This window comes from Myodes glareolus, chromosome 8 (genome assembly GCF_982192425.1).
Source record: "Myodes glareolus chromosome 8, mMyoGla1.1, whole genome shotgun sequence".
NCBI lineage: Eukaryota > Metazoa > Chordata > Mammalia > Rodentia > Cricetidae > Myodes > Myodes glareolus.
In genome coordinates, this window is record NC_142033.1 from 36,427,226 (window position 1) to 36,454,922 (window position 27,697).

A 27,697-nucleotide genomic window follows, 5' to 3' on the forward strand; every position below is an offset into this window, starting at 1 on the left:
AGCTTAAGGGAGGCCAGACTAATGCCATGGATGCAGATGCATCAATCACTTGTGCACACTACATCTCCTCTCCTTTACACACATGGGGAATGTACCACTGAGGAACCGGCTGCCACCTATATTTCTTCTCTTCTTGAATCATACAGAATGGAGGCAAAGAGAAGGAAGACTAGGAAAGGGGAGAATATATTTCTTTTTGAAAAAAATTATTTATTCTTCTTTTATATATTACAGCCCAACTAGAATTTTCCATTCCCTCTTCTCTTCCTGATTCCTCTCCCTCACCTCCCATCTCGTCAAGCATCACTCCTCCTCCTTTCCCTTCTGAAAAAAAGCAGTCCTTCCAGGTATAGCAACCAAACATGGCAAAACATGATACAATAATACTGTGCACATGCCCTCATATTAAGGCTGGACAAGGCAACCAAGTAGGAGAAAGAGTCCCAAAAACAGGTAAAAGAGTCAGAGACAGCCTTCACTGCTGTCCACTTAGGAGTCTCACAAGAACACCAAGCTACAAAATGATAGCCTATATGCAGAGAACCTAGGTCAGATGTATACAGGCTCTGTAATTTTTGCTTCAGTTACTGTGAGCACCTGTTAGCACTGGGTAGTTCTTGTGGTGTGCTCGACATCTCTGATTCCTATAATACTCCTCCTCCTTTAGCAGGATTCCCTGAGCTCCTCCTAATGTTTGACTGTGGGTCTCTGCACCTGCACTGATCACTTGCTGGATGAAGCCTCTCTGATGACAATTATGCTAGGCTTCAGTCTGCAAATACAGCATAATATCATTAGGAATCTTATCAGTGAATTTTTTTTTCAGTTGTGTTTGGTTCTATCTTAGGTTTCTGGGCTATCCAGTCTCTGGTTCTTGGCCCTCCATGTAGTGTCAAGTGTGGGTTACCTCTTCAGGCATGGTTCTTATATTGTACCAGTCATTGGTTGGCCACCCCCTCAAATTCTGTGTCACTTTTACCTAAACGCATGTTACAGGCTTTGTGGCTGTGTTGGTATCCAAGTACCTCAAGTGGAAGACTTGTCTGGTTAGAAAAGATAAACAGTTCTGGCTCCATATCTCCTACTATTAGAATCTTTGCTAGGGTTACTCTTATAAATTCCATGGAGTTTCCATTAAGATAGGTTTCTACCACTCTTCTGAAATGCCCCACAATTCCACTGCCTCTCCCTGGACATTCTCCCTCCATCCCTTCCTAACACCGTCTCCCTATTGTTCTCTTCCCCACCTGTACCCCAAACCACCAGCAAAAACTTTTCTATTTCTTATTTACAGGTAGATCCATGTGTTCATTTATTTAATTTCTCTGGAACTGTGAATTGTAGCATGGTTATGCTTTACTTTCTAGCTAATATCCATTTATGAGTGAGTACATGCCATGATTTTTTTTCTGGGTCTGGGTCTCCTCCCTCCAGATCAGTTTTTTTCTAGCTCCAATAATTTACCTACAAATTTTCTAAAGTCGTTTTTCTAACTGCTATGTAATACTCCAATTTGTAAATGTAAATACATCCACATTGTCTTCTCTGTTCTTTGGCTGAAGACATGTAGGTTGCTTCCAGTTCCTGGCTTTTATAAATACAGTTTCAACTAAAATAGTTGAGCTAGTGTATTTGAAGAAATAAAGAGCATCCTTTGGGTATTTACCCAGGAGTGGGTCTAGAGGTAGAATGATTCCCAATTATCTAAAAAACTATTGATTTCCAAAGTGACTGTACCAATTTGAACCCCCACTAGCAATGGGGGAGTGTCACCCTTTATCCATATCCTTGCCAGCATGAACTGTCACTTGTGTTTTGATCTTAACCTTTCTGGCAGGAGTAAGCTAAAATTTCAGAGTCCTTTTCGTTTGTATTTCCTTGATGGCGAAGGATGTTGAGCAAACAAAATGTCCTGGTCATTTAAGAGTCCTTTGTTGAAAATACTCTGTTTAGATTTGTTCCCAATTTTAAATGGATTAGCTGGTTTGTTGATGTGTAGTTTCTTGAATTCTTTGTATATTTTGGAGATTAGCTGTCTGTTGGTTATGGAATTACTGAAAATCTTTTCCCATTCTGTGAACTGCCATTTTGCCCTATAGGATCTGTCCTTTCCTTACAGAAGCCTTTTAGTTTTATGAGGTCTCACTTATTAATTGTTGATCTTAATGCCTGTGCTATCAGTGTTCTGTTCAGGAAGTTGTATGCTGATGTATTTGATCCAGTTGTATTTGAATCTTGTCCATGATGATAGATATGTATCTATTCACATTCTTTTACTTGCTCACCTCTAGTTAGACCAGCACCATTTATTGAAGATGCTATCTTTTTTCATCGTTTATTTCTAGCTTCATTCTCAAAAATTACATGTCAATAGGTGTGTGACTTTACTTCTGATATTTGATTGTATTTCATTCATCAGTCTTTCTGTTTTATACCAATATCTCACAGTTTTTATTATTATTGCTCTGTAGTACATCTTGAAAAGGGATGGTGACACCTCTAGAAATTCTTTTATTGTACAGGATTGTTCTAAGTATACTTTTTTTCTTTCCCATTTAAAATTGAGTATTGTTATTTCAAGATATTTAAAGAATTGTGGCCAGAGAGAAGGCTCAGGGGTCAGAGCGCCCGACCACTGCGCCCGAGGACCCGAGTTCGATTCTCCACCCGGCACCACATGTAGTTCCTTGACCCTCAGTCAGTGCCGGCCGGTGGCCTGCAGAACGACCCTCACACTCACACAGTCTCCCACCATCCACTGTAGATTCGCGTAGAGTAGGCAAAAAAAAAAGAAAAGAAAAAGAATTGTGTGGGGAATTTGATGGGGTTTGTTGTTGTATATTGCATTTGGTAAAATGATTGATTTTGCTATGTAACTTTTACAAATCCATAAACAAGGGAGATCTTTCCATCTTCTGATAGTTTCTTTATTTTTTCAAAGACTTGCAATTATTATTATACCAAGTCTTTTACTTGTCTAATTAGAGTTACCCAAAGATATTTTATGTTATTTGTGGCTATTGTAGGGGATGTTGTTTCTTTGATTTCTTTGTCAGAGGAATTTCTATGTCATTTGTACATAGAAGGATTACTGATATTTTTGAGTTAATTTTGTATCCACCTACTTCACTGAAGATGTTTATCAGCTGTAGTTCCTTGATAGAATTTTGAGACCAGTTATGTATACTATCATATCATCTGTTAATAGAGATGCTTTTATTTCTTTCTTTCCAATTAGTATTCACTTGATCTCTGTTAGTTATCTTTCTGCTCTAGGTAGAATATCAAGTACTATGTTGAATAGATGTGGAGAAAGTAGACAACATTGTCTTGTTCCTGATTTTTGTGTAACTGCTTTAAAGTTTTTCTCCATTCAATTTCATGTTGGCCTAAGGCTTGAGGTAAATTGCCTTTATGTTGTTCGTATACGTTCCTTGTAACCTTGATCTCTCTAATACTTTTTTCATGAAGGCATGTTGGATTTTGTAAAAGACCTTTTCAGTATGAAATGAGATAAATTCAATAATTATTTTCTTTCTATTTGTTTATATGGTGAATTACATTAACAGATTTTTTCTGTTAATGTAATGTGAAAGAATCCCTGCATTTCTGGGATGAAACCTACTTGACCATGGTGAATGATCTTTCTGAAGTGTCTTAGATTTGTTTTATGAGTATTTTATTGAGCACTTTTGTATCTATATTCACAAATGAAATTGGTCTGTAATTCTTTTTCTTTGTTGGATCTTTGTGTGGTATGGATATCAGGGTGACTGTGGCATCATAAAAGGAATTTGGTAATGTTCCTTCTGTTTCAATGAAAGTATGGTATCTTCCTGAGTCCATTTGCTTGGAAAATCTTTTTTCATCTCTTTTCTTTGAAGTATAAAGGGTTTGATTTGAGGTATGTTTCTTATATGTAGCAGAAAGTTGGGTCCTATATTGAATCCATTCTATTAGCCTGTGCCTTTTCGTTGGGTAATTAAAAACATTGATATTGAGAGATATTAAATTCCAGTGATTTATTTCCTATTATCTTGCTGTTGTTGTTGTTGTTGGTGGTAGTGGTGGTGGTGGTGTGTGTGTGTGTTTGAGTTTTCCTTCTTTGTGTTTTACTGGTGTGAAAACATTTAGTGACTGTAATTTCATAAGTCTACTAAACCACCTTGGATTTGAGTTTTCCTTTTAGCAACTTGTGAAGGGCTTAATTTGTGAATATATACTGTTTAAATTTGACTTTGTCTTGGAATATCTTGGTTTTTTTTTCATCTATGGTAATTCAAAGTTTTGCAGGGTATAGTAGTCTGTGCTGGTATCTATGGTCTCTTAAAACCTGTAGGACATCTGTTCGGGCCCTTCTGGCTTTTAAAGTCTCCATTAAGAAATAAGGTGTAATTATCATAGGTCTGCTTTTGTATGCTACTTGTCCTTTTTCTGGTGTGGGAGGTCCTTCTGTTTATGTATTGCTTTTATTGGTTAATGAATAAAGAAATGGCATTGGCATGTTGATAGGACAGAACTTGTGTAGGCAGGGAAAACTAAATGGACTTCCGGGAGAAAGGAGGCAGAGTCAGGGAGAAGCCATGTAGCTCTGCCAGAGACAGATGCTGAAACTTTACTTGGTAATTCACAGCCACACAGTGATACATAGATTAATAGAAATGGGTTAAGTTAATATGTAAGAGCTAGCCAATTAGAAGCTAGAGTTAATGAGCCAAGAAGTGATTTAAATAATATCGTGTCTGTGTGATTATTTAGGTTCTGGATGGCAGGGACAAACAAGTGTCCCTCCTTACATTTTTCCCTCACAGTTTTTACTATCCTTTCTTTGTTCTGCATACTTAGTGATTTTGTTATTGTTGTTGTTAATATGTGACAAGGGAACTTTCTTCTTTGATCTAATATATTTGGTGTTTCATGAGTATCTTGTACTTTTATATGTCCTTCTTTAGGTTAGAAAATTTTTTTCTATGATTTTGTTAAGAATATTTTCTGGGCCTTTGAGCTGGAATTCTTCTTTTTCTAATTTTATTACTCTTATTATTCTTATTTTTGGGCTTTTCATAGTATCCCAGATTCTCTGGATATTTTGTGTTAGGAGATTTTGGTGTTTAACATTTTTTGGCATATGTATCTTCAGTGCCTGAGATTCTATTTTCCATCTATTTTATTTTGTTGGTGATGCTTCCCTCTCTAATTCCTGTTAGCTTACTTAGATTTTTGATTTCTAGAATTAACTCAGTTTGTGTTTTCTTTATTGCTTCTATTTCCATGTCTGCGCGTGCGCGCACACACACACACACACACACACACACACACACACACACACACACACACAAATTCAACTGAAATAAAAACGGATTTTTTTTAAAAAAAAAAATCTCTTCACTAACAATTTCCCTTATTTACCTAATTTAATAGACTGTTCTGAGCATATATTTTCTGGCCAGTAGTTTAAGCCTATTTTTAACTAGCCCTTATAACTTAAATCAACCCATTTCTATTAATCTATGTGTTGTCCCAAAATTTGTTTATCTCATCTATGAATGTCCTTGTTGCTTCTTCTGCATCTGGCTGGCAACTTCTCCTGACTCCCTGACTCCACTTTTCTCTTTCCCAGCATTCTCTCATTCCCGAAATTCTGTATCACTATTTTAACTTTAGATCTTGTAAAATTGAGTTTGGTTTGGGTGTACAGAGAAGATATTTTTTTCTTGATGTATATACTTACAGCTTTTTCGTGGGGGGAATTCTATCCGCATGGCTGTACTATTTTGTCCCTCACCTTTACTGTGCAGGAAAAGGTTCCTCTTCTTCATACCTAAGTCAACATTGATCTGTTATCTGTTTCTCTTCTTATATATAAGTAAAATTATATATCTTTGGGATTTTCATTTTCCTTGTGATGAGTGATATCAAACCACTGTTGATATGGATGTAAGCTATTCTTAATGCTTTATTTAAAAACTCAACATTTAAGACTTAGTCATTTATTTAAATTGTGTTGTTACTATGTGACTGAGGTATGTTTCTCCCAACCTACAATCATATTTTAATGTGGTTTTAGTTCCTCTTGTTGAGTTTTGCCTTGCTACTTATATATTTGGTACACACATTCTTAAATATTTGATAGTAATGCAAATCCCTGAGAAGACCACTCACCCACAACTGTTTTGTTTTTCTAGGAACTTTGCAATTTCAAGTTTTCTTTTCAGGTGGGAAATCTCTTTTGAGTTCATTTTTATGTCGTATGAAAGAGAAGGATACACTTCAGTTTTGTGAACCAGGATTTTCAGTTTCCCCAACACTGAAAAGCAGGATCTATGAAAGAGACATTCTACTCAGAGATTATAACACTCAATTCTCAGTAATTATTCCTGCAACTTCCAATATTTCATTAACTTTCATAACCTGTGACCATTGGCCCTTTATTGGTCCATAAAAAGGGAGTATTTCTTTGTGATATCCTGCCCCAAAGGGTTGTTGGATATATATGTTATAGTGAAAATATCATATTTCCAAGCATAGGGTTTGAATTGAAATTTAGAATTTCAGGAATTTGAATTTTGCTGCTGAAACATTTCTCATCAAGTGATAAAGACAATTCATATATTTAAAAAATTATTCAAAAGTTTAAGTGACAAATTATTTCAGAATAATTTGCTGTCTCTACATTATAATGATGAGTGATTTTGAATACTTTCATTAGGTATGCTTTACTAATAAACTAATAAACTGTAAGAATATAACTCTGCTGTGTTGCTCTCCTGTTAATTGTTTAAATTTCCTGATCCCTAGCTGCAAACGAGGAGTCTGAGTATTTCATCTCCACTCTGTTGGAATAGCTGTGTTGTTTTTGAGATTCTGTTAGATTGGGTGTGTTTGTGTACAATCTTATACCAATTTGCTTTATTGGAATTCTGTTGATCTTAAATGCACTACATTTTGAGATGTTTGTGATATTAATACTTTTTAAGTCTGTTGATTAACTCGCATTAAATACAAACTCATGTTTCTGACCCTAAATATTTTTGCATATTTCATTTTGTTTAGTTATTATATATCTGCTCTAAAATCACATTTTTCTTCATTGTAGGAAAAAATAACAATAACTGATGTTTACTCAGTAGATGTTATACTTTATTATCAAAAACGGAATAATGAAATAAATTTCTCACTTTTAAATATACATATTAATTTCAAGAAATGAGAAATCATTCAAGGATCAGTCTTGAAATTTGGTTATATTTTAGTGAGTAGATTTTTTTTTCGAAATTGGCTGTGAGCATTGACTTATATTTAATGTAGCTATGCACTAAAGAATATGCTGCCTTCATTAAGTTAATGTGTCCTTGAAACTGTGTTTATGTAGCAGGCTGTGCATAAGAGAGTGATTTTCTTGTTTCCAGGACAAATTATGGAAATAACACTAAAGAAGTTTGCTTTGTAAATGGAGAATTTTAGTGTTTGTGAAAATATAAAATGTAGACAGTGTACTTGTTTGGGTTCTACTCATAAAAAGCTTAGAAATAGGATATTTACTTTATCTATTATCACATTTATGAAATGATTAAGTTTTTTTATAAGAATTTCCTCCATAAACCCTGAACTATATGGACTTTCAGCTCTGCATTATTATTCAACCACTAACACTACTTTTTTTTAATTTCAGTTGTAGGTTTGCTAAAAATGTGTATGTCCTTTTTGTTTTCTTTCTTCTGAACTGCGCTTTCATTGTGTGCGCTCAGCAGAGGCTGCTGGTTCTCGAGTTGTGATGCACAGTTGTAACACCTATCCACCAATTTTAGATGTCTTCACATTCCAGATGCTTAGACTATAAAATGACTTGCTACTTGCAATGGTTCTGGTTTTTATTTAAATAGTAAGTTTGACACTAAATACACTGTACGTAGACTTATTCTGAATGCACTGAATTGCATCACTGATAATTATTATAAATAAACACTTAAAATATAAATTTATACTTAGCAGTACTTTGTCATTTTAAGTGTCTAATGAAGACACTGAACTGGCATATATTTCTATTTTCTACTTGTTCTATGAAATTTATTAATCTTTTCTTCTATGGTGTCTTCATTTTAGTTCTTTTACAACTTTTTTTAATTTAATTCAAATGAAATTAATCAAAACTTAGCTAACTTGGCTTTCTCACAGGCCACTGAAGGAAACACATCTCTCAACCTTTTTCAGCAATAGCCCCCATTCTCTATAGATGTTGATAACGGGAAGAGTAAAACTGTCAGTCTTGTCTTAAATAAGATAGATGAGGTTTTACACTTGGCAAAGATAAATATAAATCTGTACATTTAAATTGATATAAATCTATCTATCTATATATTTTTTTCTTTGTATGTAAATATGTATATAGACATTGATGCTTTAGAAGAAAAAATTCTAATTTTCAAACAACATGGGCAATAGCTTGAATTGTGAGTGTGTGTGTGTGTGTGTGTGTGTGTGTGTGTGTGTGTGTGTGTATTCTTGTTATTGTTCTGAAATAGTAAGGCTTTCTGATCTATGATTCCTGGAGAAGGCGAAAAAAATGTTGAAATACTTGATGCCAAGCTGAGCTGCTCCTGTGTTCCTATGGTATGGCAGTCTTGTGAGTGTTTGTCTGGTCCATGAAGGCAAAGATCAACCTGAACCCAGAGGGATACACCTCACTGCTTCATGATTATCACACCAATAACAATGGTCTTTCTTTTAAGCTACAGAATATTCTCTACACTCTAATCCAAGATTTCCTTTTCTCTTCACACTATTTGACATTGTTGATATTTTTGTGCTTTTCAACTCTTCTGGTAGTTTATTATTCTTTCTATATTTTGAATACACATACACGTGCATACACACTCAAACAAATATACATGTATTTTCTTTTATGATTCATTTTCCATAATATTATTGATATCTCTATTATTTGTTTTCACCACTCACTCATAAAGAATAAATATGCTTTCTCTTATAGTCTCATCTTTTCATGTCTCCATTAAAATAATATTGCATGGAGACATGTCCAACACTAATGTAACAATAGATATAAATAGAATTATCATAAATTCTAGAGATGGCTAAATTCTACAACAAAATCTTTCTCTTAAAATCTTTAGTATGTTCTAAAACCTTGTTAGTGTCATATTGGATTAAAAATAAATGTAAAGCATAAGTATGGGAAATGATACATATGTAAATACAAAATATAGTCATGATATTTCCAATTTATGGAAATTAAGAAAAGTCAAAATGGAAATTTCCAGATATCTTCATTTGAGCAGTAATGAAATAACCCTATATCTCATGCACACAGTGATATGGATTGGCAAAGAGCCTAAATATGAAAAACAGAGGTAGTTCATTTTTAAAGCAATATATGTATATTCATATTCATGAATATATATATATATATATATATATATATATTCATGCTTCTTGCCATGACCATGATGGACTAAATCTCTAAAGCTGTAAGCTAGCTCTAATTTGTAACACCCAATTCTGTGTTACACCCTTCGGTACAGTTCGCGCGCCACTGTACCATCTGCGAGTTGGGCAAGGGCCTGGAGATTGAAAGAACACACAAGAGACCTGGGTCACTGGAAAGGAGATCAGCTGAATGCCGTTTATTCAACTTTGGGGAAATCCTATTATACCTAGCTGCTGTACCAGGATTTCTGCCCAGGCAGGTGGGAAATTACGATACCAAAGATGAAACAATGTCCTAGAGCTAATCACCAGGCTGGGCAGAGGCAGCACAGGAACAAACAGGATGCTTAGCTGACTGACCAGAAACTGTCCTCAAGATGCACCACAGGAGCAAGGGTAAACTGAGGCCCTACATCAATTAAATGTTTTCCTTTATAAGAGTTTTATTGATCATAGTGTCTTTTCACAGCAGTAGAAATACACACTAAGACAGAAAGTTGGTACCAGGGACTGGGTATTGCTGTGATCGGCCTGACTGTGCTTTCCTTCTTGGAAGAATGTGGATTTTGGAACGTTGAATAAGGAAAGCGGTAAAATGGTTTAAGTGGGTGTAATTGACCATACTCACAGGTTGGATGACTGTGGTGCTGAGAGTGATTTGAACTGTGGGTTCCTGGCTCACGAGGTCTCAGAGAAGAAAAATTTTAGTATGTGGCCTATAGACTGTTCTTGTGATATTTTGGCTAAAAATGTGCCTGCTTTTTGCCCTTTTTTGAAGTTTCTACCTGAGGCTAAAATAAAACATTTTGGATTAATTGCATTGGCTAATGAAATCTCAAAACCACCTAGTATGCTTCCGTCATGTGACTATTAGTGTTTACTCTAATGAAGACTTACAAAGAGAAGGAGCAAGCCAGGCAAGGAAAAAAAAATGTACAATTTGAGTTGTTAAGGAACACCAGGAAGCGGAATGGAGCTAATTCATGTGTTCAAGGAGACAAGCAGATTAATAATGGAATAAAGGGTGTGGTGACCTCCTGACAAGATCCAATCCAGCAAAGTTTTCGACTTGTGAAAAGAAATTAAAGAAAAGTTTAGAGCTGGGAGTGGTGTTGCATACCTTTAATCCTAGTACTCCGAAAGCAGAGGCTGACAGAGCTAGAAGTTCAAGTTTGGGTATCTGTTGCAGCGAAGAGATACTATGACCATGACAACTCTTAATAAAAAATAAAATTTAATTGGGGCTGCCATATGTTTCACAGGTTTAGTCCATTGTCGTAAGACCTAAAAGCCTACCCCTAGTGACACATGTCCTCCAACAAGGGCACATCTCCTAATAATGCCACTTCCTATGAACCAAACATCCTAATGCATGATTCTATGGGGGCCACTCCTCCTTAAACCACCACATTCCATTCCCTGGCCCTCAAAGACAATTAGCCATAACCTAATGCAGAAAGGCATTCACTACAGCTTCAAAGGTCTCCATATTCTATAACAGTCTCAATTTTGTTTAAAAGTCCAAAGCTCAAAATCTCTTAGGAAATTCATGCTATCACTTACATACTCAAGCTTTTCCCAATGTGGCACATAGTCTATAGGTACATGAAGATCAAGATGCAGAGCTCTCAGCTCCTTCTCCAGTACCATGTCTGCCTACATGCTGCCACGCTTCTTGCCAAGATGATCATGTACTAAACCTGTGAAACATATGCCAGCCCCAATTAAATGTTTTTCTTTACAAGACTTGTCATGGTCATGAGTCTCTTCACCACAATAGAAACCCAAACTAATAAAGTAGGAAACAAATCCACTATACTTGTTGGATAGATTTTATGGGCACACTTGGTATGCTATGAAATCTTAAGGACAAACAATGTACTTAAGCATTGTTTTTTAGATATTCGTAATGCTGTGCACGTAGACTTTGCATACTTTGCTGTTGGTGTGCAGAATGTGACCACCACATCAATCAGCATACAAAACATCAGAAATCTATAAAGCCCACATTAACTTTCCAGAAGTGGAAAACTTAAATTTGAACTTTTATGCAAAAGTTTTAAATGTCTTCAATTTCCCTTCAAAAATGAGTGTCACAAGTTTGGGAATTATAGGTAATGCTAATGGGAAGGAATACTTGCATTGATTCTTATTATAAGGAAAACACCTTTTAATCTAGCTTTTTCTGTTTCCATTTAAATGAAATTCCACATTAAAAAGTGCTTATCTAGACCATCAAAGAGTAATGGTAAAATCATATTATGGAATCTTCCCCTGATATTAGGAACAGAGCCCAGAGCCACTGTTATCTCCTGTTGCTATAGTGACCTGTGAGTGATACTTATCTCCTAGACATTTTGATGGATCGTTAATCAACTTTGTGTTGATTTATATTTGTTCGAAAGGTAGAATTTTGTAATACTAGCCTATTAATTTGTCTTTTAATATAACAGAACTTTAAGTCAAGCTCTTACTTTCTATGATGCTTGCTTTAAAAACAATAGTTTGTTTCTGAGTTTCCAATTTGAGATGTGTAAGAACATTTCCATTATTTATGCATGATTGCACAAATACATGGACAATAGCAAAAACTGGTGACAAGCAGATTATTGGTCCCAATAATCACCATTGTAAGTGTGTATTTCATCTAAAATATGTATGCGAGATGGGAAGAAGGGAGAGAGAGGTGAAAAGGAGAGATAGAGGGGGAGAAAGAAAGAGAGAGAATGAAAATATGAAATAGGGAGAAAGGGAAGTGAGAACGTGAGCAACAAGCCAAACTTGATCACTGTAAACTGATAATAGGGATGTCCCACTTGTTTATTATTCAAAAAATTCAGATTGCAAGTGTCTAATCTTTTGAAAATTCTTGTATCAGAACTGGTTTAACTAATTTTTTTGTAAGCCATAACTTACAATGTTTTTGAATTCCTCATTCCCTAACACATATGTGGCTAATGTTATAATATATCAACTTTTTAAAATTTTAAAAAGTTTTGTTAGTAATTAAAAACAATGATCTTCAACAACTTCACTGTCAGCAGAAAGTAATGGTTCCTGCAGATCTGACAATACATTTAAAAGATTTTCTTCCTTGTTTACTAATTGCTTGTTTATTTATGCTACTGGAAAGTTGTGTGTTCAATTACTCTTGGAATAACATGGAACAGCAAATACAGTCTTGCCTATGCAGGAACCATTAGGAAGAACCTTTAAATGGTGCACTAAGTACTGAAGTTCCTTTGAGAGACTGTTCAGCTCACAGGTGAAAGACAAAGTAAATCTGTTCCCTTCTTTTATAAGAATGTGTAGCCAGTTACACAAATACAAATACTTTATCCCATTGAAATAAGCAACATTTCTTCATAACTTAAAGGACTAATCTTCTGATGTTTTTATTTCTCTCAATATAGCTTTCTGTAAACTATTCAGAATATACTCGCTCTAGAATTTTACAGTGTGTTATTATTTCTAAAATGTTTACTGTTTTGAAATGTATTGTCATTTTATGTTTTAGGAATATACAATAGATGTTTTCTTTCGACAAAAATGGAAAGATGAGCGTTTAAAATTTAAAGGTCCTATGAATATCCTTCGACTTAACAATTTAATGGCTAGCAAAATCTGGACCCCAGATACTTTCTTTCACAATGGGAAAAAGTCGGTGGCTCATAACATGACAATGCCAAACAAGCTGCTTCGAATCCAGGATGATGGGACACTGCTCTACACCATGAGGTATGTTGTTGAGACACGCTGCAAATGACGGTGAAACTGTGCACCGGCAGCTGGGCAAGGTATCATTAGCCAGGAGCACAAGTGGAAGGAGCATCTTCCGAAATCACCAAATAGCTCATTTTTTTTTAAATAAAAGTTTGGACTTTAAGTAATTATAATGAATTTAATTTTGAATTTGAAAGTCTCCTGGTTATTAAAAATTGATACTTTTGCTGTTCTCTACATTCCATTTTAATTTAAAACTTTAGTATATGACTATTTGTTTGCAGAAGCTTGCAATTTGCCTTTTCATATCCCATCTTGTAGCATCTGCAATTTTAAATAATTTTAAGTACATATTTTAATCTGTATGTAACGTTCTATTATACATAAAAATCCATCATTTTTATTTATTAACGAAATTGGTTAAATCAAATCATTTAATAGGATTAGCCATATCAAATTAGTATTTTATGATTAAAAATAATGACATAACATCAATTTCACGCAGTTCATCCTTTCTTGAAAATATAGAAATACATGTAGCTGTTATCATTACAATTATCTTTTAAATATTCTGATGAATATTTTAAAATAATAAAACTTAATGACATAGAACAAAATATTATAAACCTAATAAAATGATGTTGATTCCAAAGTTAATGATTAATGAAGAATTTGAAAAACAAAATTTTATTAGTGTCATATGCACACAAACATCATGCTCCATGTATTTGATGTCTTATGATGTCATATGAAAAGTTAAGTACTACAATTTATCAATTAAAACTGTTTTCTATTATGTCTAGAGAAAACAGGAGACAGGGATTGATGACTGATTTCTAGATTACCATTGCCTACATTGGAGGCACTGGGTCATTCTTTTCCCTGTTTTTGAATACTTCAATTCTTAGATGTTACAATCTTAATGACTTTATATTTCAACCATTTATTCCCAAAGATTAATGTCCAGAGATTATATAATATTAAGGGTGGTTATAGAATGTTCTATTTGTATACTCTGTGACTTTTACGCCAGGTTGACTGATGATCATCTTTTTCTCAGCTCAATTACAAGAGACTTTTCTTTGAGTTTCATTTAATTCTTGTTTATTCACTTTGCTCTTATGTGAAATAGAAATAATTAGAAATATTCTTCATCACAGATTTTCTCTGGCTATTCTTTTCAATGATCTATATTATAGTCAGATATAAAAATTATATTTTTAAAATTACTAGACTTCTACCTATAATTTAGCCAGAAATTATTGTGAACAATGTATTTTAGGTGATACATCTATCTATATCTTATGTCTCAACACGTCTTCCTATTTAGCATAAGATACACATTCACAAATGGTATGTCTTTAAAACCATATACTGAAGTAATACATAAGTTTTTCTCTATATTTGATGAAAGAATGAGAAAAAAGTCACCATTTCCATAACAGAACTTTCAGAATCGTCAGCTATTAAATATTGATGGTGATGTTAATGGCAAACCTTTTTTCAAAAACCCATATAATTTATTTTTCTTGTGTTTAAACCTCTATAAGCCTAATATAGAGCTCCAATTCTACTAAAAACAGTAACGAGTGATTTATCTTGACTAGCAAATACACTTAAACCAAGAGTGGAATTTTGGCTTCTAGGCTTACAGTCCAAGCTGAATGCCCAATGCACTTGGAGGATTTTCCAATGGATGCACACTCATGCCCACTGAAATTTGGAAGCTGTAAGTATAAGGATAAAACTATGTTTTAAATCGATAATGCCACCAGTAGTCAACATCTCTGTTGAACCATGCACAGTTTCTTCTCTTATTATGGAGTGCATAATAAATGACCTATAGGATGCAGAAGTGAAAGACATGGTGGTTGCCCTCAAGGAACCGGTTGGAGTGCCCTATGTCTCACTCAAGTGTTTTCATCCATGTTTTTCAGTTTAAAACATCATTTCTTTTGCTACAATTAAAAAATATGTGTTTCAGTTTGTGTATAAAACTAAATCAGGGACTATTGTAGAGTCAGTCCTATACTTTACTCATATTTTCTCCTACGGCTATCATGTTAAAAATGTAAAATTATTTTTTGTTCAGTTTAAAATGAATTATATATGACAAATTCTACTGTTTGCTTGCTATTTGACTGTTATTTGGGCCAGAAAAAGAGATTAAGCCCATTCAGTTGTCTGTCTACCATTTACCTGATTGGAGAAGTTCTTTTTCTTTTTAAAATACATTTAATGAAGATGACAAGATTGGAACGTTAGACATCAGTATCTTCTGTGCAGATAGAACATTTCTAAAAGTTTCTGTGCCTCTGGCCATTCTCTGGGTCACTGAGTTGCATCTTATATGTCAAGCAGAAGCATTCACACTATGGGATAATGGAAAGCAAGAAGTCAGGTCATCTTTCTGGGCCCACAGGACACTCCAGGAAGTTTCGGGATTAATTCATCAGTGTAGCTAAGCAGCGGCCTTCTTTCTGGAGATGCCTTCTTCCCTGACCTTCTTAGAAACTGTGCTTTTTTCTGACATCCCATTTTTGTGCATTCAGAGCAGTTTTAGGCTTTTCTCTTACTTCTGTAAAATAGAAGTTTCTGCTTCTAACCTGATTAACTGCACTAACGGACTGAGTAAGGAAGCATGTATCTTCTCTCAGACTACCAGCTCGGTGAAAATAGAACGGTCAATAGAGAATGTAGATTCCTCTATTGATTTGAGGATGACAGTTTTGTGGAGAGGTTCAAGCTTGTTTGCTTTGTATATCCTTGTAGCAGCTGTCAGTCCTTAATTTTCTCTGAGAGCATCCTCTGGGCTTAACCACAAGCCTTTTTGTTATTGCCATGGGAACCATCACTTCAAAACTGGCATTTCTTCCAATATTATTTAAGATAGTCAGTCATGTTATACAACGTAAACACAGTGTTGAGAAAACCAGAGCAGATGCAGCAGAGAAACTCATTTGCATTGCATAAGTGACATTAAAGGCAAACTTGAAAAGCTTTGGCACCCAAAAGAATGTATGCAAGATGCAGTAATGATATGGGAAGGACAAGTGTTTTCAGTAGATGAGGTATTGTTACTATGACATCAGATGTCAATGGCAAGATGCCTCAACACTGAAAATGAGATAAATTTGCTTGGAAGGATTTGATTTCAAATTGAAAGCTTTACAGAGTACAGCTACAAAGTAATGGGATACGAGTGCCTGAGAATATTATAGCTTGCCCTATCCAGAATGCATATGGCCAACACACAAAGTTTCTGGCTTTATTCTTTTTCTATGTAATTATTACTTATTTTATTTTGCGTTCTTTACATTTGTGTTCTGACACATAGCACAAGCCGTTTCTCTATCTCTTACTTTTCTTTGTGTATAGCAAGTGCTTGAGGCATCTGTGTTAGCAGTGTGGACAGCAGTGTGGAGTGAGAGATCAACCTTAACACGCTGGCACAGAATAAGTTTGGCAGAAGCATCCGTGACATTTTCTTGTAGCTATTTCTTGCTCTGTTTTAGAAGTAGCACTATTCTAAAATAATTGAATTTATGGATCTTTGTCATTCTCCTCAAATAAATGAAGCCTCTTCCATATTCATGCGATTTAAAGTTCCTTATTATTTTACTGGTATCACCATATCGCCTTAGATAGTTATACTTTTAATGTTTCATTTGACTTGAAACTTCCTGAGTGTAAGTATTGCAGTACTCTCTGTGCGAGCCCCCCTTCAAACTGAAAACTTACATTTTTTTTAGGATAAAAGTTAATAGTTTAAAATTATTTAAGAATATACTCATTGATTACTGGGTTTAAACCAGTGAGCATGTATATGTATAATGTAGACTAGCATTCAAATATATATTGCTTAAATAAGTTAAATATAGTCACTCAATGAAATACTCATTTCAAAGTGGGGTTTATAAAGCAAGTTGTAAAACAAACTGCCTTCTCCTTTTCAAAATGTGTTTTGTTTTGTATTTAATTTTTTGTATGTGTGTGTGTGTGTGTTTGTCCATTTCTTTGGGTAAGTACACATTAGTGCAGACACTTACAGAAGCCAGAAGAGGGCATCAGATCACTGGGAGACAGAGTTTCAGGAAATTGTGAGCCCAGCTAGTGTTGGTGCTGAGAACCAAACTCTGGTTTTCTGCAGGAGTATTACTTGCTTTCAACTGCTGAGCCATTTCTCCAGCCTGTCTTTTGCATGTATACTTTATTAATAAACATAGTGATGATATTAAAAAAACATAGTGACTTATCTGTGTGTTTGATCAGAAGAGGGTGCGCCTGAGCTGCATTGAATTATATTCTGTTTCTTGTCCTATCACAACTGTAAAAAAAATACAAAAGACATTTAGACTAGTTAGTGAAAAGCAGCGAATTATTTTAATAGACATATAAAAGATCAATCATTTTTGTAATGTTTTCATGAACTACTATCAGATATGCAGATTTCATGTTTTTTACACAGCTTAATCATAATCTAACAGGAACAAATTGAGAATACTTACAGAAATCAATCAGATAGCCTTTGCCCATCTGTATCTCATTACTTTTACAAAATATCATTACTTTTATGGACTTTAATTTCTGCTAGTTGTTTCTAATGATAAGATGAAAATTTAAGGAATGTTTGTTTGATACTTTAAATTGTGCAGCATTGGAAATACTCTTGTAGAAGGGACCATCGTGTTTACTCATGAGGGAAACAAAGCAAGCCACTTGATGAACTATAAATGAATGCTTAGTTAAGTATATTGCTAACTTATTGCTTGATGTTTACAGTGGCATCACAAGTGATTATTTAATTGGAATTAGCTAATTGGCAAATTAGACTCTAGCATAATTCGATTTCACATGTGCAAATATATGAATATTTTTCTACGAAAGTATGTACAAACACACATATAAGTATGTATGTATATATATATAATCCTATTTCAAAAATTGTTTAACATAACATCATTTATTTGAGGATGTATAAATCCACATATAAATATAAGGAGTATTTCATTGATATTAGTATTAGTAGCAACATTCAAAAAGCCATATAACATTGAATAGCATTAAAAGACCATACAGCTAATGACAAACATACATATTAATATCCATTGTGTTGCACCTGAAACTTGAATGGAAATCAAATTAGGTCACATACCCTAGCTCAAGTTCACTAATAGAGACACCTCAGTACCATGAAACTATGTGCACAAACTTTTACAGAATAAATAAATATGATTTCAAGTCTCATGGAAACCTGACTAGTCCTGTTTCCTCCCTGGTTGTGAATATCAGTATCATGCCAAGTTTTGTTTCCCACACTGCCACATAGAAAACAGGACAAAGAAGTTCTCCAAAGGTCGGCAGTAGAGCAGGAATTATCCCCGTCATATTTACAATTGTAAAGAGACTCTCTGCATAGAGATAGGGGCTCTCAGATTTTGTAAAGTAGTATACTTACAGGGACATAGAAAATATTGCATAGAGAATTGCTCAACTCCAAAGGAAGCTCATTTCTGATAAGTTCTTCATTTTGGTCAAATACATTTTCTCTTTCTATTAATTCTCAACTTAACTAGAATGTTATATAATTGTAGTCTCTGACGCTGGTATTCATTAATTAACTTATAAATGAATATGTTTGAGAATGCATCTATAATGTGAAGGAAATATATAATCTTCTGTTTTATTTTTATGCCAACAATTAGTTCTCATTGTTTTAATTAAATTCCTTCATTCATGATAACTATATTCATTATCTCTTAACTAAATAATTTGAATTTACAGAAAACAAAGGACTTTGGATTATAATTTTTATTTTATGGGTGGTCACCATTTTAAAATAAACTGTGTGATACCTTCATTGCTTATTTTCACAATGTCTTCCTCAACTACTTCAGCACTGAGGGAGTGTTATGATCATCTTGGGAATCAATGATTTTTTTTCTGCCTCTAAAGAGAAATTTACTCACCACCTCTCAAAGTGGTACCAATGAAAATGTGTCCTTGTTCATTATTGTTTTTCCTGACCCTCTTTATACCTATAATTTTAACCTTATAAATTCAAAGTACACATTTTCTCTAAATCTGTGATGATTAAATGTTATTTTTGATAAATATTGATTCTATTAAGTCTGCATCGGTAGACCAATCATTCTGTCAGTGTTTCTTATTCAAATGTTTATAAAATTTGTTTTTCGTTTCTGACAGATGCATACACAACCTCAGAAGTCACATATATTTGGACTTATAATGCTTCTGACTCCGTTCAGGTTGCTCCTGATGGGTCTAGGTTAAATCAGTATGACTTGCTGGGTCAGTCAATTGGGAAGGAGACAATTAAATCCAGCACAGGTTAGTAACATTTTCTAAAAAATCTAATGTCCCTCCCCCCAGATTAGTAGGTTAAAATGATAAAAAAAAATGTCAGAAAATTGAAAAAAATTTTTCCTTTGAGCTCTATGGACTAACAGCACAAATTATTTGGAAGTTTTTTGAGACATTCATAATCAAACTCTTTTTATAAAGCAGGTTCTGCAACAAGATTCCAAGGAGATTCATATGTGCATGCAAGTTTCAGAAAGCATGTTTTAAAACAAACTGACTACTACATACTTAAAAATATTATCTTCTCAGATCAGACAACTTCATCATTTTCCTTCAAAGTAGCGATAACTATTTTCCTAGTTTTCTTCTTCTTTTTTTTCCTATTGTGGATAAATTATGATTGTTGAACCCATGATTTCTGGGTAATTGCCCCTGGCCTGCATGGAAATCTCCTCTCTTAGGCAAAACTCAGTAAAGGAAAAGGCAGCTGTGTAGAATAATTATCTTCCATCTGGAAATAATTAAGACTGTGGGAGAAAAAAAAAGAAGGTAAGTATGAGAATTAGATAAAACCTGACCGGAACAAATTACAGCAGGCACATGGCGAGAGATAGTCAGAACTGGTGATGGAGTTAAAAAAGAACAGTGTCAGTGGTGAGACCAGTCATGAGTGTTTTCAAGGTCCAGGAGGGATGGGCAATCAATTCCTGCAGCAGCACGTAGGTTGCACCAGTGGACAAGTGGGACACAAGTCAATAAGATAATCTATAAGCAGAGTCTTTAGAATGCTGCTGGGGAGTGGGCATGACCCAAAGAGAAAAATTAACACCATGTCATGGGGCATAGCAGTGCAAGGTTGTTGATACTGTGTAATTCTTTCTAAAATTCTCTTTTTCTAATGAGACATTTCTATTTTTTCTATAGTTTTCATGAAACGTATGTGACCATTTCTTCCTGTTTTATCAGGAACTGTTCTTCTTGTCATCCCTTCCATTTCCAAATTGTTCTGACTATTGACAAGTACAGTTCCTTAAGCTTCTTAAATTCTCCTTCCAGGTGAATACACTGTAATGACAGCTCATTTCCACTTGAAAAGGAAAATTGGGTATTTTGTGATTCAGACCTATCTGCCTTGCATCATGACTGTCATTCTCTCCCAAGTGTCATTCTGGCTTAACAGAGAATCTGTGCCTGCAAGGACTGTGTTTGGTGAGTGAATGCCTGCAGTACAGCACATTTTGTTTCAAAGTGTACTTCCCACGTTTTCTCTCTCTTGATGCTTGCCACATTGTGATATACAGTTCAGGAGATGTTGATTCTAATTTATAGATGAGGAAGCAGAGGTTCTGAACTATAAATTGTAATCAATACCACACTGTTATCAAAGACTGAAATTACCCAAATAACTTGTAGACACATTTAGTTTTTTATTTTATTTTTATTTTTCTGTTTAATCACACTACTTTTTAATGTTCTTCTCTATCATACTAGATGAAAGTGTTTTTGAGATCTTAATTCAGGGTTGAAGAATATTATAACTAAAGGTGTTTCTTATTAATATTTTTCTTTTTTCCATTTTTTTAAATGAAAAAGAATGATGTTAAGTCTTTCAGTTAGAGAACATGGAGAATGTTGAGCTAGACTTTGTTCTCTTCCATAGGAACATTTGATTTTTTTAATTAAGAACAGGGGGAAATTTTCAGATTTAAGAGGGGAATACCATGAATTTAGACTTTGTGTATTTATTTTGGTGTTATTTTGAATGAAAGTCATTCATTTAAGTAACGTATTTGCTACCACCGCTTGTTAGCTTTTGTGACATGTCTGAGACTGCTGTTAGTCTCTTTACCGCTGAAATTTATGACTCACATCACCAGGCCCACTCAAGATTCAAGTTCTTAAATCAATGAAGGAGATTTTGACAATATATTTTTTACATAGAAAATACTGAACACATTCTATAAAAATATATTATCTTTGTGTTTGTGGTACTCTCCTTCACTTATGAAAGTGTTGTTGGGAACATGTTAAGTACTGTACCCGCAACTGGGAAAACAAAACACACAACATATATCTCTGGCTTCCAGGTGGTTGGGGTCGTGAATGAAAGCAGAATAACTGGAGGACAATGGTCATGTGGGATGACTGCTTTATCACAGAGGCTCATCCACCCTGCTCTATAACAAAAGTCAGAATTAATGACTAAAATGGTGAATTAATATTTGAGACATGATTTAACAATGAGCAGGAATATTGTGAGCAGAAAGCCTGGGCAAAATCATAGCCAAGGGGAATGAAATGTTCAGTAACGTTGAAGACATGGTGTGTTTGGTGACAATTATTTTGGTGATGGACAATGAAATTACAAATAAAGATCTGGTGTAAGGCCATAATGAGAAAGCGTTTCAGTTCATCTTAATAGAATGAACTTTCATCTGCATAATAGGCAATCCAGTTCAGTGTTCTGATGCCATGGCATTGGTAAAGACCTAAGAAAAAGGCTGGCTATTTAATATATCCTGTATGTTTTATTTTGATAACTATTTTGTTGGGTATTATTGACACATATAATTCTATATTATATGTGCTATGCATATTTGATAACAGTATATATAATGAGTATATACATGAATCTGTCACGGTCATTACTTTTCAACTTTCTCCTATTCCTTTCCATTATTAGTTTGTTGGGGGGAACTTAATATATAAGTTCCATTCTTTCAACATAATTTGTTCATATCACACAGCATTGTTAGTTACATTATGCTGTGTGGCAGGTTTACTAAAATGTATACTTTTCAAAGTTATTCTTTTTGTGATTATTATGATCCTATTTATATTTTAGAAAAATCTGGCAACTTTGTAGAAGCTGAAATATAAGAAAAAGCCAGAGGCACTGAATAAGGTTAGAGAAACACTTAAAGTAGTCCAATGAAATAAAATAAAAAATTAGTAAAGAAGATGCAGGCAATAAAGAAAAAAATGAATGGTAGGGAAAAGATCTAGGAGTTTGAGTATAAATTCATCAAAACTATAAAAAAATTTTAAAATAATACATATGTAACTTTATTTATTTAAGTGAATAATATCACCGTTTTGTTGAACTACAAAAGCAAAATGAACAGAGTAGAAAAGTTAGAAAAATTAGTATACTTTAGGTAATGCGGATTTAAATTTTAAAGTTACATGTAATATCAGGTTTCAGTCCAGTGAGTGAACAGGAGCAGTTTGTAGAACATAAAAGAATAATTGAGCCTGATATTAAACGTGGGAATCATTGGTTGACATGTAATAAAACTTATGAATCTAGAATTTACACACCAGATAAATTAGTTAGGTGAATGTGGGGCCAGACGAGAGAATTCTAACGAATTTCAAGGGGTAAGATTTTTAGACTTGAAATTTGAAAAGAATGATCAGAAAATTAGAAAGAAGATACATTTTCAACATCACATAAACAAGTATACAAAAAGAGTTAAACACATAATCTTCCACTGAAATCAAGTCTCAGCCATTTTATATTTTATATATAAACACACACATAATAACAATAATACATATTAGCCTCTTATAGATTTTTTATGGGCCAGTTCTAGAAAGAGCTAAACAGAAACAATATGCCCTAAGGAAAGAATGGAAGACCATTTTGTGTTAGGCAACTACTGCATGGGCCATTTACTGGAATGTGGTTGATTGATAAGTTGCCTTTTGTCTTTCATCTTTCCATCTTTCTATTGTTCTTTCTCCCTTCCTTTCTTCCCTCCACCTTTTCCTTTCTTTCTTTCTTTTTTGAAAAAATCAATTTAAATTTTTGTTTGTTATTCTCTTTTTTTACATAGAAATGGAGTTGAGAGAAAGGACAGAAGGGAACATGAGGTTGAGTGGGCTACTGGGGTGAGGAATATACAGGAAGTGTTGGGAGAATGGAAACAATATAATCAATGGATATTGTATGAAAACAGCCAATAAACTTTTAAACAAAAACATGGGAAAGTGAAAAGGAAATGGAGAAAAGAGATAGCTGAAAAATTTTAAAATGTGTATGTATCTGTATAAAATTTTTTGAAGATGAAATTTAGAAAAAGATTTATCTACAAAATAAACTGTGGCCTACAATTGTCAGCACATGCTTATATAATGTCAATGTTTTCTTTGTAGTAATATTACGTGATATTTGTAATTCTATTTAACTAAAAACCATTGACATGGTTTACATGAAGTGGTTTATAAGTTGGCTATTTTCCAAACACATACTTTGTTCAACGATCTGTGCATAGTGTGTGAGAAAGTAAATTAGGTACTGCTATGTCACTCCATAGTGCACTAAAGACTCCTGCCAGCTTCCTCTTCTGCTGCTTTGTAAATGGACATATACATATACATATATATATATATATGCATACATACACACAAATATATGTATATATGTATGTATGTATGTATGTATGTATGTATTGACACCAATCATCCTTGCACTTACACTTACTTGGTTTCGGGAATGTCTCACTCATAATCTGGAAAGTATTCACATTGTTAAATAGTTAAGAGAATAATACTTCAGAAATGGAAACAACATGAGTAAAGAAATGGACAAAGACACAGAAAATGCTATGCCTTGTAAGTGATTATATAATGGCATTAATCAGGTTTAATTGCACTTGCACTTATTTGGGTTTTGGCATGTCTCACTCATCATCTGGAAAGTAGGTGCACACTGTGACTGCTATATGACTTGGAACATAGGTTCTATATGATAATGATAAATGTGCATCAAATAAATGGATGTAATCACATGATCCACAATAATGGACAGTTTCTCAGTAGTAAACTCACTACTTCTTTAAACATAGCTAGAGCAAAGGTATATGCTATCTAATGGTATAGGCTAGCTAAGCATCAGTAGTATTGTAAATACCAACAAGTGAAGGAAAGTCACACAAACTATTCCTGTACAAAACTATAAAGTAGGAATTTAAAAAGTGAAGGTATTTTAAAATAGTTAAGAGAACATTTCAGAAATAGAATTAGCATGATCAAAGAAATGGGCAAAGATGCAGAAAATTATATGCAATAGTAAAAAATTCAAAATAGTAAAATACATACTGGAAAGTGAGAAAAATCAAAGAAATCTCTACCCTACAGAAAAAGTTATGAGTTTTTGTCATGTTCACATGGAATATTATTCAGGATATATGATGTTTGGGGCTACAAAAACCACTTCTCATGCTAATTAAAGTAATTAGAATGATTCCCAAGTCCTTCTTCAAATATAGCAATGACATCAATAATTAGAAACAATAAAACTGGAAATATGTGGTAATGAAATAAACACATAAAGAATCAGCTATCCAAACAGTAAGTCACTTAGGAAATCAGATTATGCATGGAGGAAAGAATATGCAAGCATAGTGTGGTTAGTCTCAATCATAATTAAAGAATTCATTAGAAACAATGTTCAGATGAAAATTCATAGTAATTGGCATCTATTTTAACAAAGGAAAAGACTCAAATAAGTAAATAATCTAAATTATTGTTTTAGATCAGAAAATTAAAACAGATAAATCAAATGAGTATAGTGTCAAGGAAATAAGAATAAAAAAGAAATACAAATACAAAATATGAAAGCAATAGCTTAAGTAAACAGAACCAAAAGCTCATTTCTTTTAAATATCAGCATAATTAGCAAACCACCAGACAAAATGAAAAAAATCAGAAACCTAAAATAGGTGTAGACTTTGCCCATAACTTTTCAGAACGTAAGCAGACCATAAGAAAATTACACAATAAGTCTACAACTTCAGTAATCTTGATGGGATAGATTTCTAGAAAAATACAAATTAGCTTAGGAAATCTCAGAAGATTTAAAGAAGTTCAGTGAGTAGCCACTTTGAACAGAAGAGTAGGTACCGAGTGAATCCAGTGATGGACTTGATCCAGCTTTCAAAGCTTTAGCGCCAACCACCTTCAGGACCAGACAAAGCAACACTGGATTTGAATATCAGTCATTTCTCAGAATTGAGATGCTGATATTTTTCCAGACACATATATCCAGCTTGGAAAAATTACTGATTAAAATCAAAACATAGCACTGACAGAAATAGCAGAAGTATTCATGTTAATGACTTCTAAAGCAAAGCTGAATGACTTCCAAAGAACAGATAATAGAGATTTTATGGAAAATAGCTATATAACAATGAAAAAGAGAACTTGAAGGATAGAAGAGACACACAAGAGGGGTTATGTAAATATATAAGTTATATAAAATAAATAATAGTATTTGTTCAATACAGAATATAAAAAATGACTTTACTAAGGTCTACAAGGTTTTCAGGGCATAAAACATATACATGCAGATTTCAAAAGAAACCAGCACAAAATACCCATTAATTTAGAGGTGTGATGAAAACATCAATATATACTTTATTCCAAATCAGCAAAACGTGTGAGAGTGAAGACTGCCAAATTTGACTTTAAAACATATACAGACGTTTTAAATGATTTGTGATAAATATGAACTATAAAACTGAAATGTAACACTTAGGAGCTGGCGACCACCAAAGTAGTTGCCACATAAGCGTAAGGGCCTGTGTGGGGGGAAGCAAAATAACAGGAAAAATAGGATACTGGCATGCTTGTTAATCCTAGCTCTGGAGTAGGTGGAAGCAGGAGGATTCATTGGTGTATGCTCATAGCCAGAAAACCTTAATTAGCAAGCACTATGTCAGTGAGAGATCCTGTCTCAAAACACAAGAAGGCAGGGGTGATAACTAGACTGTAAGAGCACTTGTTTTCAGGCTGGACCACCTAACTTCCCCTCAACACATGGTAGAAGTAGAGAACCATGTACTGCAAGCTGTCCTCTGACCCACAAATGCCCACCATGATGTGTGCACACACACATTCATACTAAATAAATGTTAGAAAAATTAAATGAAATGAAAAAAGTCTTTAGGGATGTTTCCTTATGTTGCATTCTGGCCTCCACACATATATACACATCTCTATGCACATTTGCATAAATATATGTACCAGCACATATATATAAACTCACACATGAGAGAGAGAGATAGAGAGAGAGAGAGAGAGAGAGAGGGAGGGAGGGAGGGAGGGAGGGAGGGAGGGAGGGAGAGGGAGAGAGATCAAATAATGCAAATAATGTATGATTTATAATATAGATGTAAGGACTAAGAGAATTTTCTTTCAAACAAATGTTGTTAAATGGTGAAAACATTCTTGGCAAAAATTCTAAAAGATATTCATTATAGTTAGTATAACTCCACTTGGTGTATGTATTTAGGGGCAGGTGAAGGACAGAAAACACTGCACTGAATTTTAATACCTTTATTCCATACTCCATCCTACCTTTACTGCTGCTGATTTGTATGAGTGTAGCTCATCTAAGTGATACACAACAGTTAATACAAGGTGAATTTCTAGAGTTTCTGCCCTCTCTAAATATTCTACTTTAAATTCGAGAAAGTTTACAGAATTTCTTTTTTTTTTTCTTTTTTAGTTTTTTAATAAAATAAACTATGACACTATAAAACAAAAACTGTCACATCAAGTTTGGACAAGGCAAACCAGTAGAAGGAAAAGAGACCCAAGAAAAGGCACTGAATCAGAGACCCACTTGACCATACACTACTGTAAAATTCTGAACTGAAAGCTGTACCGTGTATGCAGAGCTCCTGATTGAAGACCTGTGAAGGTCCTAAGCTCGCTGCTTCAGTCTCTGAGTTCATGTGACCTTTGCTCAGTTAATTTAGAGGGGCTTGTTCTCTTGGTGTCCTTCACCCCTCTAGCTCTTACACTTTTTCTACCCCCTTTTCCCCTTAGCTTTGAGGGGAGGAATTGGGTGGGGCCTTATCATTTAGATCTGTGGTTTCAAAGGATTCTTTTAGTGTGTGTGTGTAATGTCTGACTGCAGGTCTCCGTGCTTGTTCCCATCTACTACATGAGGAAGGTTTTCTGATGATGACTGGACCAGACACTGAGTTATGAGTTCCATAAGAGATCATTTGGAATCACTTTTATTGCTACTTGAAAAATCAGTAGTATTTGGTTTTACCCTGAATCTCTAGGTCATCTAGTTTCTGGTTCTTGCTTATCCAAGCAGTGTTGAGTATGGGTTCCATCTCTTGGAGTGGGCCTTATGTAAAATTAAACATTGGTTGGTTACTTCCAAAAGTTTTGTGCCACTGTAGTA

The 27,697-nt window shown here is 34.2% G+C and overlaps 1 protein-coding gene across 8 annotated transcripts in view; it reads left to right on the plus strand.

Moving 5' to 3' along the window:
• Nucleotides 1-27,697, plus strand: part of Gabra2 (gamma-aminobutyric acid type A receptor subunit alpha2) — a 139,380-nt gene that overhangs the window by 62,841 nt on the left and 48,842 nt on the right. For all 8 annotated transcript variants that reach the window (XM_085691800.2, XM_085691797.2, XM_048415164.3 and 5 more), the window contains 4 exons: nucleotides 12,962-13,182; nucleotides 14,814-14,896; nucleotides 19,375-19,518; nucleotides 20,548-20,700. In XM_085691800.2, the coding sequence (XP_085547926.1) occupies nucleotides 12,962-13,182; nucleotides 14,814-14,896; nucleotides 19,375-19,518; nucleotides 20,548-20,700 (601 nt within the window). The remainder of the gene's footprint in view (nucleotides 1-12,961; nucleotides 13,183-14,813; nucleotides 14,897-19,374; nucleotides 19,519-20,547; nucleotides 20,701-27,697) is intronic.